At 54.7% G+C, this 17,857-nt stretch overlaps 1 protein-coding gene across 5 annotated transcripts; it reads right to left on the bottom strand.

The window, feature by feature from the left end:
• Positions 1–78: 78 nt before the first annotated feature.
• On the bottom strand, positions 79–15,903 carry SLC5A11 (solute carrier family 5 member 11). 5 transcript variants are annotated; one of them, XR_015260207.1, is made up of 17 exons: positions 15,611–15,903; positions 13,006–13,182; positions 12,050–12,121; positions 11,208–11,312; positions 10,895–10,954; positions 10,331–10,435; positions 8,831–8,936; positions 7,939–8,019; positions 7,327–7,532; positions 6,411–6,546; positions 5,549–5,656; positions 5,005–5,155; positions 4,665–4,833; positions 3,688–3,903; positions 2,296–2,458; positions 706–1,186; positions 79–570 (listed from the first exon to the last, which is right to left on the bottom strand). XR_015260207.1 is itself a non-coding variant. In XM_086759801.1 (16 exons), the coding sequence occupies exons 2-16, from the start codon at positions 13,135–13,137 to the stop codon at positions 966–968; spliced, it is 2,031 nt and encodes a 676-aa protein (XP_086615927.1). In that variant the 5' UTR covers positions 13,138–13,182; positions 15,611–15,903; the 3' UTR covers positions 79–965. The 5 variants fall into 5 exon arrangements, 4 of the variants coding, with proteins under 4 accessions (XP_086615927.1, XP_086615929.1, XP_086615928.1 ...); XM_086759801.1 differs by having other exon boundaries at positions 79–1,186; XM_086759803.1 differs by lacking the exon at positions 15,611–15,903 and adding an exon at positions 14,878–15,079 and having other exon boundaries at positions 79–1,186.
• Positions 15,904–17,857: the final 1,954 nt, after the last annotated feature.

A 17,857-nucleotide genomic window follows, 5' to 3' on the forward strand; every position in this document is an offset into this window, starting at 1 on the left:
CCGCGCAGGGCCCGAGGCCTCGAGCTGCCCCACAGCCTCCCCCCGCCCCCAGCCCCACACACTCCAGGCAGGCAGGGAGCAGCTCTCGCTCTTTAATAAGTTTATCTGCAGCTACACAGAGCCCCGGGGGACGGGGGCTGGCTGTCCCCCCCGGGGACGGACGTTAGGGGAAAGGCTGGTCCCGCCGGGCGTGTTCAGGGAGAGCAGCAGGGGTGCGGCCCTCCCGAGGAGGCGACGGGACGCTGCCAGGCCCTGCCATGCCCTCCTGGTGGGTTTGGGCTGGTTCAGCTCCTTCAGCTGGCCCTGATGACAGTTGTGGGGCAGTTTCCACGCTGCATGCTGGCGTTGGTCGGTGTTAGCTCGCAGGCCAGCCCCGCCATCGCGGCACAGGGACGCAGGCCAGCCCCGAGCACAACATGGACTCGGCCCAAGCTCACAGAAACGCCAGCGGGCCCACGAGCCCTCATCGCACACACGCTTCTGCCCGCCGCGCTGACGAGGAAGTTAACGGGGCGCGGCTGAGGCAGCGAGGCACTGCACGGAGCGCCGGCTCTCCTCCGGCCAGAGGAGCTGAACCAAAGGGGAAACAAGTGATTGTAGCTGGTTATAGAGGCATAAATAGGAAGAGAAGCCAGACTTCCTGAATTCCAGGCAGTGCTCTGACCCCAAAGAGCATAATTAAATATTTGAAATAAGCAAACAAACCTCTTCTGCCTAGCTGCCTTCCTTAGCTCCTTACACCTGTCATCTTGGTGCCAGTTCGGGTCTGATGGTGCCGAACGCTCGGATGCTTTCACAGCCCGGCCCCATTAGAAATAAGGAGAGGGTTAGGGAGGAGGGTCTGTCTTCTTAAATAAAGAAATAAAATTTAGGAAGTGCTATGGATTACATTAACTCTCTGCTAATTATTATTATTTACACCAATTAAAATTAGTTGATGTCATCTGGGCTGGAGTAGCCTGCTGCTATGCGAAGTATGCCCAGAGGAAGAGCCCGGCACAGACACACAGCAGCAAGTTGATGTTCAGGATGTGTTTCACCAGCGGTTTCTCCTCCAGGGAAGCCACGGGGAGCGGCTCGGGTTTAGTCGGCACTGCGTTCTCGGCGTTCTCCTGTTTGTGCTCCATCCCGCAGAGCCACAGAAAGGTAGCTAGCAGCTTCGAGTTCCCTTTGGCCTTAGTCGTACCTATAAAGACAGTCAGTAGTGAGGAATAATTCTCGCCAACAAAACACATCCCAGGAGTGTGTCAGTGTGGTCCTGTACAAAGGGTTTTGATGCAAAAATGCACCAGCGTTCTTTAAGTGAATACACTAGCTAGGCTGAGGTGTAGGAAGCCCTTCAGTTAACGTCTCCTGGGGCTGTAGTACTAATTTCATTCTTCCCTGGAGCTCTGAGCTCACGTTCTGCTGCTCCCAACATTTAATAAACAGTAATGGTAAACCAAACCTAACGGCTCAGCTGTAGCTCCTTGGCGCCCATCGGCTTCCTCATGCAAGCGCGTACTCTGGCCGTTTAGGGCTACTCCACGCCACACGCATGTAAACCCAGTTCTCCCAGCTCTGGTGTGGGTTAGGACGTACACAACTAACCGCTGGGAAGGCAGCGCTCGTGCGCAGCAAACGTGAGACTTCCCGGCAGCTGGGAGCTCTGCGCCGTGATTCATTAACTTAGCAATCTTTTCGACAGCTTTTTATAGATCAAAGGAATACACAGCAAAAGCTGCAGAGTTACATAAACAGTGTCCCAAGCCTGGCAAAAACACGTGCTGATAATCATCGCTGGAAAATGCAGAATGAGTTGCTATGCATGTTTGTACCTAATACCGACAAGTACAAGTTTTAAAAAATGTAAATCCTCCTTCACTGATCTGTCAAGAACTCCGCCCAGGGCTCTGGGTTCTCCCTGCTGCTAGAGTCGATCAGAAAACATCACTGAAAAACAGAAATGGAATTTCATGAAAATAATTGTGTTTTTCCTCCACCCTCCCCTTTTTCCACCAGTTCTCCTTGCAGCAGGTGCAAGCAGCACCAGTCTCTAGTGCAGGATAATGGGCATGGCTTTCTGTATCCCATCCAGCTCCTCCTTGATTTCAAGCATATCTAGTGCCATCAAGAGATGGAAAAGAAACTAAACTTCTGCTTAGGTAACACGGTCAGGTAAAAACCTTTTAGCATGCCCTGGAGTTACAGAAATCCAGAGGAAGTAGTTTTAATGTTTCTTGTCTTCAAGGGCTTTACATAATGCCTGGGGTTGTTAGGTGTAGGTATTACTGAACACGATGTTGGAGCACTTACATTTATTATCATTTGAACTATTTTCAGAAGCAATGCTTATATCAATCTGGAGAGCGGGACGCTCAGCTTCACACACTCCTTTTGCAGCGTCAGGGGAAGGGCTGACTGCTAGGTCTGTCTTGGCTGGTAGATCCCCACGTGTGAACCAGGTAAGCCGACTTATCTGATGGCATGAAGAGCGGTGTTAAAGAAAACTGCTGTCACGGTTGTTTAAAGGGCTGCCTCAGCAGCAGAGCAGCCTGCAGAGAGAATACTTAGAGGGGCCGAAGTCTGTTCTCCCACTCTCTTGGAGCGGGTGAACAGCCAAGTGCTCAGCTGGTGGCCACAGGAGCGATGGCTGCCACCAGCACGTTGGGTTTAGTTTTGTCGGGAACACGAGCACTGTCTGTACAGCCGCGCTCTCTGAAGGACGGCGTTCTTCACTCTCGGTCACTGAGGAGGAGACGTTCCTGCACGGGACCGACACTGGATGCAGACTGAGAGCGGGTCAGTGAAAGGAGCAAAAAAGAATGGAAATTGTGGCCGGGGAGGAATGATTCAAAGAACTGGGGTTGCTGGGAGAAGAGAAGACAGGTGGGAGATATGATCATTTTCTTCAAATATCTAAACGACTCGTTAAAGAGGAGTGTTCTCAATATCAACGACAGGGCGGACAGGAAGGGATGAGCACGACATGAAGCTGGAAAGATTCAGGTTGGAGATGAGGAAAAACTGCTACGAGAAGGGCAGGTAGCTCTCAAATTGGTCACACGCCTCCCCGGGCACTCTCCCTCTCTGGGGACTTCTAAGAATAGGTTTACCAGGTCTTTCAGAAACACATCAGTTAGTCCTGTCTCGAAGCAAGAGGATGCGCTGGCTGTGTGATTTCTGAAGGTCCCTTCCAGCCCTTCTTTCTGCTATTAATGTTTTTCTGCAGCCTCAGGACATTTATTGAAAACAGTCAAACTGGCACAAACCTGTTCAGGAGGAAGTGTGCTCTCTGCCCTTGATTTCTCTTTTCTGCGAGTAAAAATCGTTCCTCACTAAATTAGTAAGAGAGTTGATAAAGATGACCCAGAAGCTGGAGTTTCTTGGAAAATAGAGGGAAAAAGCTAATTTGTCATGGATTAAACACACGTTTGAACTTAAGAACAGCTCTTTGTAGCATCTACTGGTGACCAGTTTCCAGGGTGGGACTCTGGATCTACGGGACCAAAATCTTAAGTGGCAGCAGGGTGCTGGAGCAGAGGAGGGGCTGCTGTTACAGGTTACTGCAAGTGTGATCATAAATAAGGAATAAATGGAAACTGCAGTTTCGAGATTATTTATCCCCACATTATTCCCATGGATGTAGCACGGGGCAGCCTGGAAGACATTGACAAATAACAACGGAAACCTGAAGGGGTGACGCACCTTTTCTTCCGAGGGCGGCTCTGTCAGCATGCTCACCACCAGCACAGTGAGCGTGGAGATGGCGGCCAGGACCATGGAGAAGTAGAGATAGTGCATGTACTTCACCACGCCTGGGCGGAGGTCGGCCTCGCCGCACCGGGGCTCTGGGTAGATGAAGTCCAGCACCAGCCGAATGAGGCCCAGCAGGAGCCCGATCGCCAGGCCCCAGAACGCACCCTAGGAAAGGACAATTCTTTACTGGAGCGCGCAGCGTGCCTCCGCCCGGGCGCCAGGGCTGTACCCGCATGCCCAGGCTACGAGCTGGCCAGGCGTTCTGCTTGCCCTTTTTTTGGTGGGCTTCCCCCTCCTCCCTATCTCGGTCTGCCAGTGCCGTTTCAGCAGCCTGCTACCTCTCCTCTGCGGGGTCGAGTGGGTCATTAATTTCGGTATGGAGGGGAGGTGTAACATCATGTAACATCTTATACAGAACACGTTGAAGAGCAGTATTTGTATCCTAATGGTTGCCTTAACCTGAGGGGCTGACAACTACTCTGCCTAACCGAAGCCCGGTTTGGGAAGAATTTACCCTTTACCCAGCACTGGTCTTTGTGGAGAAACTAGAGGTTTAGGACTCCCGATGCCATTTGGTTTGTCTCCTCCCCTCCCTGTGCCTTCTGTAGCCCTCTGGTGCAGATAATAAATAGCAAGCTGATGGCTAATAACCCCTGAAGGCTTCAGGATTTGTGAAGGATGCGACCACAACGCAGCCATCTCGCTGCTTCTGAAATGCCAGTGGAGTCTTTGAAAAACAACAGGAATCGCTTGTTCCTGCATGGTGATGGTTGCTTGGGCTGTGCAGAGGTCTGGGTGCGTTTGTTCTCTCAAACGCTGCAAGAGGTGGCAGAGCCACAGCCCAGGGCGGTGGTTTGAGCTGCAGGGCTCTCACGAGGACCGCGCAGCCACAGAGGTGACTGCGCTGAGCGCAGCCGAGTTGTTACCTTTTCATTCGCTCTTTTCCAGAAGCAACCCAGTATAAACACCATTGCCACGGGGGGCTGCAGGTAGGAGCTGATGGACTGGATGTAAATAAAGAGCTGCCCTCCCTGGCCAGCCTGGACCAGTGGGATCCACAGGATGGAGACCACAGTGAGCAGCAGCACAAAGACCCTGTGCAAGAAAAAGATGCCTTTACTGTTAGCACAGGCCGTTCTTTTCCAGTTGCTCAGCTTGCGATATGAAGATGCTGCATCCTCACAGGGGCAGCGGGCTGCGAGGTGTGCCGCAAGGCATCCCTAATGCCCAGCTCTGACCTAACACGCGTGCCCTAGTGCTCCGTACCTGCCAACGATCATGAGTTCCCACTCGGAGCAACGGGGACGGAAGTGTTTCCAGAGGTCCATGGTGAAAATGGTGCTGGCGCTATTAAAGATGGAAGTCAGGGAGGACATGAGAGCTGCTATCATCACGGACATCATCAGGCCCCGGAGTCCTGGAAGCAGAAGTACAGCCGTCCTGAGGAATCCCCAGTAACCCCACTGTAGGATGCCCTCCAATTCTTCTTTGAACTAGAACAGATTTTTTAAAAATATTTTGAGCCCCAATTTTAAAATGGCCAGTGGCAGGGAGGTGTTAACAGTTGATTCTCATTGTTAAACATCTGCGCTTTTTCTCTGATCCAAATTTGACTGAAGTAGATCTCTGGATACCAGATCATCACCCATCTCACTTGTTGCCTGCTGTCCCTTGCCACCGTCTCACCAAGCCCAACATGAACACCACTGAAATTGTAGTTGCAGGGTATTTTCCTCTCCGAACTTTTCTCACAGGCACCTTTTGGCTGGTGCGTACCCATCAGCACCAGCACCATCACCAGGCTCCTTACCTACAGGCAGAAGTTCTATGACCAGCTTAGGATAAGCAATATCCGAACAGCCAGATGGGTTGCCACAGATTTTTTGGCAAATTTCCTCATCCGCACAAGCCACCAGATCTAAAATAAGCAAAGGGGAGTGAGAGGCAGTATTCTGCAGCCACAATAAACCAATATATCTGAAAAGTTAGTCAACTGAATGTTTTTAACTCCTTCCTAAGTTCAATACTGCATACTGGAAAGCTTCCAGAAGGTAATGCAGGACTGTCCCAACAGAGCGGGGTGAGGGCAGCACTGGGCTTCCCTGAGTTCCCGTTTTTCCCCTCCATACAAAAGATACTAGCAGTGTGGGGAGCTGACCTGCCCCGCACGTCTGATTCTGCTCGAGGAACGCTGCTGCTATGAGGACTGGGGCTATCCGCCCGCCTCTGGCACAGCTCCTCCCGGACAGGCGCGTCCACACCTTTCCCCCCGCTGAGCCGTTGAGGACATTCGAGGCGGGATGTTAGGATTTCTGCCTCAAACTTAAGCTGCAGGAGGAGTAGCGTGTTGGGTGCAGGGGGGGCCTAAGTGCATGGCCAAAATGCAGAGCGGCTGCGGGCAGCAAGCTCAGGACAGGTCAGCGGGACTGGGATGAGGATGGATGATGGCCAACTGCTCTAGCACACAGAGCAGCGCATGGTGAGATACGTGTCTGGGGTCTGCTGCAGGGGGATGCAATTCTTCCGCTTGTAACAGGAAGAAAATATCTTCATAGTTTGGGCATTTGGTGTGTTGCAACCTTTTAACTTATCTGGTAAAGGCCGTTCCAGCTCCGTAAAGCGGGCACCACCAGTAATGATAAACGGGGAGAGATCTCTCCTTCAGCACTTACCTGGGAAGAGAATGCGGCTGATCATGCCCGGCATTACCATCATAAAGAGGGGCAAAATTTTCAAGTAGGAGGTCATCAAGGAGCCTCCTTTGGCATGAGAGAGGTTTTTGGCAGCAAGGGACCTCTGAACAATGACCTAGGAATTAAGAAATACGTCTGGTCTGCTGTCAGCAGAGGAGCTGGCTGTAGAGGGTGCGATACCGATTGCATTCACGTGTAAATTTTGTTCTCTAAACTATTGAATCTTAGAAGGGTGAACACAGCGCTGGGCTGTAGCTTTGTAATTCCTGCTTCAGATCCCCAGTGCCTTTACAGAAACATAGACCTGAACAGCACTGCTTCTGTCATCAGATCTGACCTTGCTTCTGCAGCATAATCTGGTCCTTAACTGATCACACTCAGCGTTAGAATTTTACTTTCTTCTTTTTTTAGGGAGTTCCCTGCTGAGCCTGGCCAGCTCAGCAGCCCTCCTGTCAGAGCAAGACGGTCGGAAACGAGCAAAGGGAGTTAATAGAAGAGTGCTAGAGGAGCATCAGGAGGGCTCAGGGCTTCAGTCCTGCTGGTGGTCGCTGGGAGGGACGGTAGGCAGAGCCCTGGGAAGCTGAAAGGGTGAATTCACAAGCAGTTCACAAGATGTGAAACACTTAAATTAAAAAAAAAAAAAAAAAAAACCAACATCTTTCTGGACTGGGATTAACTCAGACACTTTCTCACCCCTTTTTACATTTAAATGATTCCCAGAGTCTAGTTGTGCACGTCAAGTTTTGCAGCTGATTGAAACCATCAGATTTCACTGAATTCACATCAGTAGTAGTAAACCAGTCCAGGCTACGTTGCAAACCCCAGGTTTGTAATCGGATTCAAACAACCAATAACACGTTCTTGAAACCGAACAGAGAAATAGGCAGTGACCCACCTGATCCGTACACCAGTACCACAGGGACGGGATGGTCATTCCCACCAGAACTCCCGGCCAGGGAAGGTCAGAGTTCACAGGGTCTCGGAAAATGTGGAAAGCATCTTCTCTTGGCAAGCCGCAGCTGCTGTTTTCCTTGCGGGCGCTGGGAATGGCATCAAAGTATTTTGTCTGCAAACCTTCAAGACCTCCAACTTCAACAAAGCCTGAAACAGGTCATGAGAAGCAGTTACCACATCCTCCCGGGTCTGTACTCTGATGTCAATCTCTGGAGTTTGCGAGGGGCGATTCTCCACAAGAATTCTCTGAAGTCAGAGGCTGTTGGCTCTAGCACTGGGCCGGGGGATGGAACACTAAAAGCACTGGCCAGAGAAGGTGCTTGGTCACCTGTTACACAGCTTCAGAACGCATTTCTTTGGAGATTTTTCAGGGAGTACTCATGCATTTTTACCACTTAAAGAACCACTGTAAGATTATTTGTAATGTGTTCCAACAGCAGGATTTATGGAAAGCAGTTCCCACAACATCAAGTTGGAGTGACCCAGCTTCTCTGTAGCACTCGGTAAAGCCTCTGCCATGGGTTTAGTAATGGAACCCCCGGGAAACACTCACTGAAGACCATGAGAGTCACGGCCCCGATCAGCATGATGAGGGTTTGCAGAGCGTCTGTGTATATCACAGCGGCCAGGCCACCTAGGAGAGCAGAGACAGCGAACCGTGGGACACGGGCTTTGTTCTGCCGCAGCATCTCACCCCTTGCAGACGTCTTTGACGAGCAGCGTACGCTGAGCCCCGTGCCCGCGGGCTGGCGTGTTCTGACTGCGTTGGGGGGCGGTTCGGCCAATTGCTCTGCGTGACACCTTGGCTGAAATTTCTCATGTTTTGAATCACAATGAGTCACCGTTTTGCCACTAAAAAGCCAAAGTCCAGTATAATTACTTCTCCGGGAAACAGATGGAAAAGCTCCAAAACAAAGCCCAAGCTGAGTAAGGAGGAGAAAAAAAGAAGGGGGGGATCTTTCTGAGCCACATCGCCAGGGGTGAGCACTGGGAAGAGAGCAACCTTTGTTTCTTGGGGATGTGCTCCTTACTCCCTGCGTGGCTTTTTTCCATGTGGCCGCTGGTAAGCCCTGAAAGGGCACCCAGGACTGAGGAGGCTTTGCTTTCCGAATTACACGGCTCCTTGTTATGTAAATCACTCATCCCTCCAGAAAGCCCAGAGGAAAAATGTCTTGTGCAAACGCCTGGAGCTTAGCTTCTCCTTAAAGCACAACTGACATGGCTTTATGAGGGGTTCTCATCTGCTCTTGCCTGGTAATTTTTTCTTAACAGATGAGTTGTCCACCGCTCCCCCCCTCCCACCGTTACCCACGCCCACGGCAAAACCAGGTTGTACGGGGAGTGCCGGCCTCCTGTCCCCAGCGCAGGGATGCACGGTGCGCTGCATGAAGGCGTGCGGCTCACTAAGCAGGATCTGGGCTACGATCCGAAACGCAGCCACGTACCCGCAACCGTGTAAACGGCGGTGATTCCCAGCAAGCCGGCCACAGCGATGTAGAGGTCCCAGTGCAAGGCTTGCTGAATGAAGAGGGCCCCGGCGTACATATCGACCTGGAGAAAAAGATAATTATCACAGTTGTGATGATAGTATTACTGAGCCCCTCAAAGCTGGTAGTGCCAGGGCGTGTAAACACTGAGCTGACCGAGATGCCTCCTTTAGTGGGACCAGTCTGGTTTGTAACTGGTCATGACTCCCCAGCTCCCCGCAGCATCTCCACGTGGAACGTCCCTCTGCAGCCCCAGCTCCTGCCTCCTGTGCACTAGGACCAGGCTGGGGTCAGCGTTTGCACAGTTTATTATTAATACTGGTTGTGGGGGGGACAGGGAGGGCGGGGATGGAGCTGTCCTGAGAGGAGGAAAAAGGCATTTGGGTGGGGTGGGCTTGTCTCTTCCCCAGAGCAGCAGCGAGCCGGGTGGGAGAGCTGTGCCGGCCACGGGACCGGAGCACCCGCGGCGCAAACCTCCCCGGGTGCCGCCAGCCCCAGCGCCAGTTTGCCATCACATGGATTCCTCCCTGCTGACGTGGTGACAGCGAGGTAATAAGGAAGGAAGAGTGTCCTCGGGGCTGGGACCCAGCCCTGACCAACGAGCTCTGCGGCTACATGAAAATGCTGCTGTTTAGGAGAGCTTTAGGATGGGCAAACTGCAGACCATAAAGCAATAGACAGATATAAAAGCATCTGACCAATCCCTTCTCTCTCAGGAATTGTGTTATCAGAAATTCCCGTGGAATGGTTTGTTTTTTCTAGAGGAGAACCTGAGCTGGGCTCCTCAGCGCCACCCGAACCCCGCGCCCAGCGTCGATCTCAGAGGGGACGCAGGCAGGCGTGTGTCAGATAGCGCGGCCCGCTTTGGCCCCGTGCGCACAGGAAAAACACCGGCAGGGACCTGTCTGATTTCACAGATCCCTGCACGGCTGCACAGTTAATAAACAGCTCGCCAGCTGTTGCGCAAGGCTTGATTCAGTTAGTTATTCCAGGCACGACATCAGGCAGGTGCAATAAATCACTGAACTCTCTCCACCTAAACACATACCAACTCCTCCGCTCCCGTTCGTCCCGCGCCCAACAGCCTTCGGTGTGCGCGCAGGCGATAAACGGGCGAAGGGAAGGAGCTGGGGAAGCTGCCAGGCGTACAAAACCTCACAACAAACGCGTCTGCGCTCACAAGTCAACTTCTCAATGAACTCCTGCTCAGGACATTGACACCTAGCTTTCGCTCCCACTGTAGCAAGCATTCAGATCCTTACGGAAGAAAAATAATTTATTCTTCTTGTGTAGGTTCTCAAAACAACTACAGCCTGGCTTCCTCAGACGCTTTGATAACACGCTCTTTTCTGCTGGGACAGGGAAGGGCCCGGAGCTGCGTTTCTCAGCCCCGCTCACCTGCCCATGTTTGCAAAGTGAGTTTAATTCAGTTTGTCTCCATGATTTTTTTCTACTTACTGATATTTTGGTGAAGATATAGATGAACAAGTAGAGAACTGCCAGGAACATCTGAATTCTCCGGCCTCCGAAGCGTTTCCGCAGGTACTCAGGCATGGTGGTCACCTGCACGAGAGGGGTGCCGTCAGGGGAGGGGGGACGGAGGGCTCACCCGCGGAGCCGGCGTGCTGGCTTGCGCTGGTGGAAAAGCAGAACTGCCAGTTGCGCTGTGCTGCTGTTTGGTTCTCAGCTGCCTACTTAGGCCAGCCCAACAGCTTAGCAAGCACTGACTTTGCTGTAACATCTGGCACAAGGCTCACAGTACACTGCGATGCAAGAGCCTTCATCCCTCTCCTGAAGAGACGGAGCGACTGTGGCACTGGTATGGGGAGGGGACCGCTCTGGCCCCCGCGGCTGCTCCGGGGCAGCAGCTCTCGTCCCCGTTAGCCCAGGCCCCCAGAGCAGCTGGGTGCCCCGGCCTTCCAGGAAGAGCACGGGGGCAGCAGGGGATGGTTAAGCGGGTGGGCCAAGCAGGTGATTTAAACACCAGCAAATCAGTGGTGGCCACAGCAGCTGTCTACTTACTCCTGCTGCTATGTAAATGGGAAGGAACAGCCAGGCCAGCACCAAGACGCAGAACATCCCCTGCAAGACAAGTGGAAAGGAGGGTCAGCGATGCTGGTCGAGGCTGGGATCGGGTGGATCAAGGCGGGCACGGGGACTGGGCGATCCCTCAGAGGCCTCAAACCCCCAGCAGCTGGTGGTGACTTTGAGCTCACGGAGCAGGGCTCTGCGCCGTCGGAGCTGCCAGAGCTGTGCCCTTGCCTGGCGACTCGTTGGTGATGAGTTAACCCATCCAGCACGGAGGCCGGCTGCAGAGCCGCCGCGCCACACTCACGTTCCACTCATAGGCTGTTGCGGCGATTCCCGAGGCAGCTCCCGACCCAGCCAGGCCGATGAAGTGGCCGCTTCCGACGTTGCTGGCAAACAGGGATGCGCCCACCTGGAGAAACAGAGGAAACCGGATCTGGCCCTGGCACAAGGGGTTGCTCTCAGCCTGGGGACGGACAAAGGGGTAACAGAGCGGTTCGGTGCTCCGGTGTGCACGGACTCCCGCCGCGGAGGTTACACAGTGACGCTGTGACTACGGAGGACGTTAAATCCTTCTGCCACCTTCTTTTGCCTGCATGCTCAGTGGCTCTGGCACCTCTCTCCAGCTTGTTTCATCACTCACTGCCTATCGCTCATTTGTGGGAATGTTTGGGACCATCCTGCTTCCAAAACAGTGTCCAGTCTCTCGCGGGGGAGCAGGGCAGAAGGTGGAGGTAACAAGAAGGAGTGTCAGGTCGTCAGGTTCTTCTGTGGGCACACGCTGACTCACCGGCCCAGCCCTAGTGAGATGCCCCACCTGGCAGACCGGCTCCGCGTAAAGCTGTGTCGCGACGGGGACCACCCAGTCAGTTCTGCGAATCTCCAGATCAAAGCAGGCAGAACCAGAGAGGCTTTGCAAGCCCCCCTCTCACGGGGACGCAGGGGCGGCAGGCGCCCCGCAGCAGTTCCGCTTCCCCGGTCTCAAACACGGGGAAAAGAGCCAGCATTGTAACTGGGTCTTTGCAAAACATGGAAGTAATTTTTTTTTCTTTTTTTTCCTGTTTGGAGAGATAAGTTCTACTTGGACAAAAGTGATTTTCAGTCCTGCCGTAGCCTGTGGCACAGCGGTGGAACGGGGAAGGTACTTACAGGCCACCAAACCATCTGTCCTCCAGCTAGGAAGTAGCCTTTCACAGTGCTGCGCTGCGTCTTCCACATGGACTGGGAAAGCAGAAAAGCAGAACGCAGGTGTTAGCAATCATTTCGGGCGCTGCCGAGAGCATCGCCGGGCGATTTCCCCGGCGGGAGGCTCTGCGCTGTCGTCGGATGAAAGCTAAGGGCTCTTGAAGGGCCTGCAGTCCCTGCTGGGAAACCCTGGAGCCGCAGGCGAGGGAGGGCACCGGCCAGTGCCGTAAGCCATGTCCCGATGTTTCTGTCATCTCAGCTTCCTGATTAAATGTTTCTGTGATAAGCAAACTAAAACACTCCGTATCCGCGAGGAAGACAAGCAATTTTGGACAAGAACTGGGAACATCCCTAGTTATTAGGTGCAGCCAGGAGAAATGTTTGGCTTTGCGCCTGTTGTTCAGTGACTGATGTTCCTCAGAGATTTCAGACACTTTCATGCAACACCACGGGAGTTATGCACCGCGTTTGAAGGGAGCAGCTCTTCATCTCTGCCCTGTGACAGCCAGATTGTGCTTCTGCTGATGTCTTTCTGCCTTAGTTTTATATAAACAGCATTTTTAATTTGCGGAATCTGCTGTCAGGACCACTGCGGACAAGTGCAGGTGATTTATAGAACAGCAGTTCCTTCCTGGATGAACAAAACATTATTATTAGCAACACCTCGTACTGAGTCAACCTCTTCCTTGCAAGGGTTCTCAAAACCTTGGCAAACACTGGAGCTGAGCAGCTCTCCTCTGGAGCAGCGAAGACGCTTCCCCGGGCTGAAGTGAGGAAAGGGACCTGTAAACTCGCCTTGCTCCCTTGAACCCAGTGAAGTGCGCCTGGATTCGAGCCAAAGTAAAATGATTTGAAGCCCAAACAGCCACATTTTCAGTGTAACAGGGCACATACAAAAGCTCTGAACAGTATCTGCTTACCCACAGCCCAACCACGAGGACAAATAGAAAGTAGAGCACGAGAACAGCGATGTCGATGGAGTCCAGCGTCTTCTGGGGGAACACGTCCCACGAGGGCGTCACAGAGGACGGCGTGCTGCTGGTGCTCTCCATGGTTTCTCACGCAGGCCGAGTGCTGCTTTGTCCTGGTGCATATATCTGTTAAAAAATGGGTCGCGTGGTTAGGAGAGGACGTGGCAGCGCCGTGAAGGTGCTGACTGTTTCATGAGTAATTCAGGGTTATCGGCTCCGTGGCTCTGGCTGCGGTGCTGCTATGCCGGAGCTGTGGAGAAGGCTCTTGTCTCTGGCATTCGCTTTCCTCCATGCCTCCCTTTCTGTGCTGTGGAGACGCTGCCAGCCATGGGTTAGTCGGGTTTCCTTTGCAGTGGGTAATGGTCTAACTGGTGAGAAATGGGCACCTTGGAGAGGTGTGAATAGCTGAACTAGCTGCAGGAAAGGACCGGGACGTGGCACAGCCGCTGATGACAGCCTGCGGCTCTGGCCTTGGTGACAAGCTGCTGCCAGAAACGTGCCCATGACAAGCTGCCAGCACGTGAAGACACGTGAACAGCTCCCGCAGCGGTGGCATTTTCCTCCTTGGCCTCAGCGAGAGCTCAAGCCCGGGAGCAGAGAGTGCGTGGGTCTCCTGAGTACGGCTGGCTTCCCTTCTCGGGCACGGAGGCTGGCAGGGGACGGACGCACCCTCTGCCACAGCGGAGCGGGGATGAGCGCAGGCACTGCCGGCACACAGGGCAGCGGGGATGAGCGCAGGCACTGCCGGCACACGGGGCAGTGGGGATGAGCGCAGGCACCGCCAGCACGCGGTGCAGCAGTGTGGGACCGGCACCAAGCGGCGGAAGAGCCGGTGCCGGAGCTGGGGCTCACCTCGGAGAGCCCCGCACTCGGCCGTGGCCATTTGTCGGTCACCGGGGATCCCCAGGCCCAGCGCCTCACTGCCGTGCTCCAGCCACGGAGCAGGTTTGGGGTTATTTCTCTTACCCCGCTGAGTTGAGGAGATGGTTCCTCCGAAGAGGGGCAGAGCCGGCACTCCCTGGCCTCGGCGCTGCCTCGCTCCCTTGCTCTGGGTCCAGCCCCGGTGTCACCGGGACGGCTGGGCCAGGTGTCTGCTGGCCCTTGTCCTCCTCCTGCCTACGCAGCGGGCCAGGTCCTTTGGCGTCTCTTGCACTTGTGAGGTGACATTTATAAGCTCCCCCCTGCCAAAAAGCTGAAGAAGGTGGGGCGAAGGGTGGCCTGCGCCAGCCTGGGGCTCCCGGCGTGGATGGTCGGATAACAAGCAGTCGAACGAGTTCTTCCTCTGAACACCCAGCGTGCAGCAAAGCGCAGACCGAAACAGCCGCCCCGGCCCTCGGCCGCCTGTTTCACAACCGCTGCCAGCTTCGCCCCGATGTCGGGGTGTTGAACCTGCCCTTGGCTCACCCGAAGTGCAACTGGCTGCTCTCGGGCACCGCCGGGCGCCTACGGCCCAGGCACGTGAAAGATCGGAGAGGGAAGGGAGCCGCCGGCGCCGCGGTGATGGAGATGCAGCGATTTCTCCTGCTGGGCAGCATCCCTGCCCTGCGTCCCCCCTGCGCCCGGTCCTGCCGGGCTGGGACTTGCAGCACGTTGGCAGAGCCTTTTCTGTGCCCTGTAAAGCTGTCGAACCCCAGCGCGTTGCTCGGGAGCTTCCGCCTCGCCAGGCTGCGGGACAGACGATGCGCGCTATCCTACCTCTCCAAGAGGCAATGTGTCTTGGCTGTTCCCGAGATTTTACTGGCACGCTTAACCTCTGACTAGGGCAAGGAAAATAGGGTTTGCTTTGCCAGCCTGGGGAAGCTGCTCACCCCGCTCTCGCACCTCAGCTTTTCGTCCCGAGACACTTTCCCTGCGGGGGCCGGCAGGCAGGTGGTCGGCGCGGCCGGCGCTGTACGCTACGTACGCTCGGTCTGACGCAGGGCTCAGCCACGCACGCAAAGGAACCTCGTGCCTCTCCCTCCGCAGGGCCAGCGGGTCTGGTGCTGAGCTCTGCAGGCGTTTGCAGTGCCCGTCGTAAAGAAGGGAAACGCGGGGAACGCTCCGGGGGAAATTCCTGGGGCTGAGTGCCGGTGCCGGGTTAAAGCTGCTCCTGCGGCTCCCCGAGCTGGCAGGGCGGCTGCCCTTAGGAAAAATGCAGTGGACTTGTTGCTCTGATTTCAGCTCCTAACTCTGCCGTGGCCCAGTGGAAATTTTGCCCGTTTTGTGAATTCAGCTCACAGCCCGGTCTCCCTCGGTTCCTGGCACAGGCGGCGGCGCTTTCTTCGCCAGAGATTGTGAGGAGGGAACATCCGTGGCATGGAAATGAAGCCGCTGAAGCCAGCCCTTTATCAATGGTGCCGGGAGAGCCGCAGCCCACGTGGGTCTCAAGTACCCCACCGGCACTGGATCGCTCTAAATGCCTCCCCAGGGGGATTTTTTTAAAGCATTCCCAGGTCCGTCCACCTCCTAAAGGCACCGCCGCTCACCGGGGCCGAAGCGCGACCCAGCAGCAGCCCCGAGCCCGTGCACCAAGCCGAGCTCCCCGACTCGAGGTAGAAGCCGAAAGGGAACTTACTGCGCTCAGCCGGGTCGCATTCTGCTCCCGCGCCGGGCACCGCCAAGCCTCTGCCAGCTGACGGGCAGCTTAAATATTGCCAGAGAACGGGGATTTGCCAGCGGAGCTGTTAACGGTGTCACAGGGAACGAGAAGGAATATTTATAGTCAAAGTTAACGCAAAAGTTACTCTTTCGTCTCCCCTGGCCCTGGTGAGAAGTATTATTTTCACTATCAGGGCTCCTGGGTCAAACTCCACGGAGTGCCATTCTCTTAGGCAATCTGCGTGGCTAGAGAAGGGACGAGTGACAATAAAAAAGATCCGCGCTGATGTCCTCTCAGGCTGACACCCCGTGACACAGGGGGAGCTGACAGCTCGTCCTGCCTCTGAGGTTGTGCCTCAGCCTTACAAAGAGCAGAATCCATCCGCGGGCCGGGGTTCGTAACGCATTTGCGAGTCTGTAGGCTCGGGTCCACATCTGAGACCAGGCTGGAGGGTTTGGCTTCAGCATCATCCGTCTGAGAACAGATAAACCTTTACGGCCAAATAACCCGCGGAAAGCGATGCTGAAGAGGGACCTTCCAGCACAGCGAGACCGCGGCAGGAGGCGGCTCCGAAATCGGGGTGCACGGAGCCCTGGGGCACCCCCATGGCTGAGCTGCCAGAATCAGAAACTCGGCTCTCACTTTCGCTTTTGCATGTTCTGGACTGAGAGTGGAGGCAGGTTAAATACGTTAAATGACAAAAGGCGCCCCAGAGTCTAAGAAGCCAGGAAGCAGAGTAGGCAAAACCTGCTGTCTGTGCCTTATCTCATCTCGCACTCGGCTCACGGTTCTTAGGGGGACAGCTAAAGGTCTTTGAATCCTGCCCTTGGAGATGCTTTAATTTGATCTGCTAGAATTTGGAAACCCCGGATTTTCCTAAGTTGTCTTAGAACAATGCAGATGCTCAAGGGCTTCAAGTTCAGCATCGCGGTGCCCTGCGCTTCCTCCCAGGCTGTGCCGCTTTGTCCTGCCTTCCAGCCCTTCCCCTCTGAAGCCGAGACCTCTGGTTGTCTCTCCGGCATCTTTCCTGGCACCTGGAAAATAATGGCAGATTGTGGCCTTTCAAACCCCTATCGAGATACTTTGAGGGAGGGCTCCACTTTGGCTTGGAGATGCCAGCCTGGCACTATTAAATAAAATAAATCCCAGCCCCTCCACCAGCTGGCACTGGGATCGTGCCTTCACCATCGCTTTCCTAAAGCTGTTCATTTTCTCTTTGAGGTCATTTTTTTCCCCATTTCTTGCAGGGAAGAGCAAAAATCCTTAAATAATCCAGAATGTGGAGTGTAACCTGGGATTTTCAGGGTCGCTGTTTCCCCGCCTCGGCGCCCCGTGGAGCAGGAGCTGGCCATGGCTGCGTGCCCCGCGCTAATCCCGGCTGCTGCCTGGGCTGGTATTTCCTTTCCAAGGACAGCTTTCCTGCGAAGACGCTCCCACGATCCAGGCTGACGCAGGCGTTCAGTTAGGGCTGGGCCGTACGAGGCTCAAAGGGGAAAAATTACCGAACGTTTGGAGTTACCAAGAAACAGTACGAGCACGTGCGGTGAACGGTGCTGCAGGCCGCGAAGGAGGCTGCGGGCCGTCACCTCTGTGGCGGTGTGCGGACTGCGCCGGATGGGGAGGTGGGAGGATGGACGGCCGCCCCGGGCAGCTCAGCGTCCCCGGCGCCGCAGAGGAGCCGGGCTTGAGTGGCCGGGAGGGCTAAGGGAGCATCGGGAGGGGCTCGGGCACCGCAAGCGCAGGAGCCCAGCGAGGGCCATCCGCCCGTAACACTTTTCTTAGCTCTGTTCAGAGCCGGTTCACAGCTGCCGGTGCCCTGGCCTCCAGGGAGGACCCAGCGATTGAGCAGGCTGCTGTAAACAAGCTAAACTACAACCAGGAAATCTGATACGGGACCGGTCCCTATCTGTGCGCCGTTAGTGTAAAGGGAGATAAATTGCTCCGGGGACATAAACTCAACCTCAGCCAAGAATTCCTCCTCGGAGGGAAACAATTCACTGGCTCACACGCTCGCTGAATGTCTTCTTCTGAAGGCTGCAGGAAGAATCCATACTATTTTAAGAATTTGCTGCTCATGTTCGTCACGCTGACCTGAACGCCGGCACGAAAGCAGCTCTGTTCGTGATTGTGCAGTAGTTTTCCCCATAGCAGCCCGAAAGCAGCGCGATCAGATCCTGCATCTCGCTCTGGAGATGGAAGGGGCCAGCGCTAAAAGCGCAGCCG

This window comes from Chlamydotis macqueenii, chromosome 15, assembly GCF_036417535.1.
Source record: "Chlamydotis macqueenii isolate bChlMac1 chromosome 15, bChlMac1.mat, whole genome shotgun sequence".
Classification (NCBI taxonomy): Eukaryota; Metazoa; Chordata; class Aves; order Otidiformes; family Otididae; genus Chlamydotis; species Chlamydotis macqueenii.

Excerpts from the sequence above, each read along its gene's own strand:
- SLC5A11 (XM_086759801.1), bottom strand. The coding sequence starts at position 13,137 with ATGGAGAGCACCAGCAGCACGCCGTCCTCTGTGACGCCCTCGTGGGAC. Across the intron at positions 10,955-11,207 it reads CAACAGCCTATGAGTGGAAC|GGGATGTTCTGCGTCTTGGT; the intron begins GTGAGTGTGGCG and ends CTTGTCTTGCAG. Across the intron at positions 7,533-7,938 it reads CGTGACTCTCATGGTCTTCA|GCTTTGTTGAAGTTGGAGGT; the intron begins GTGAGTGTTTCC and ends GACCTGTTTCAG.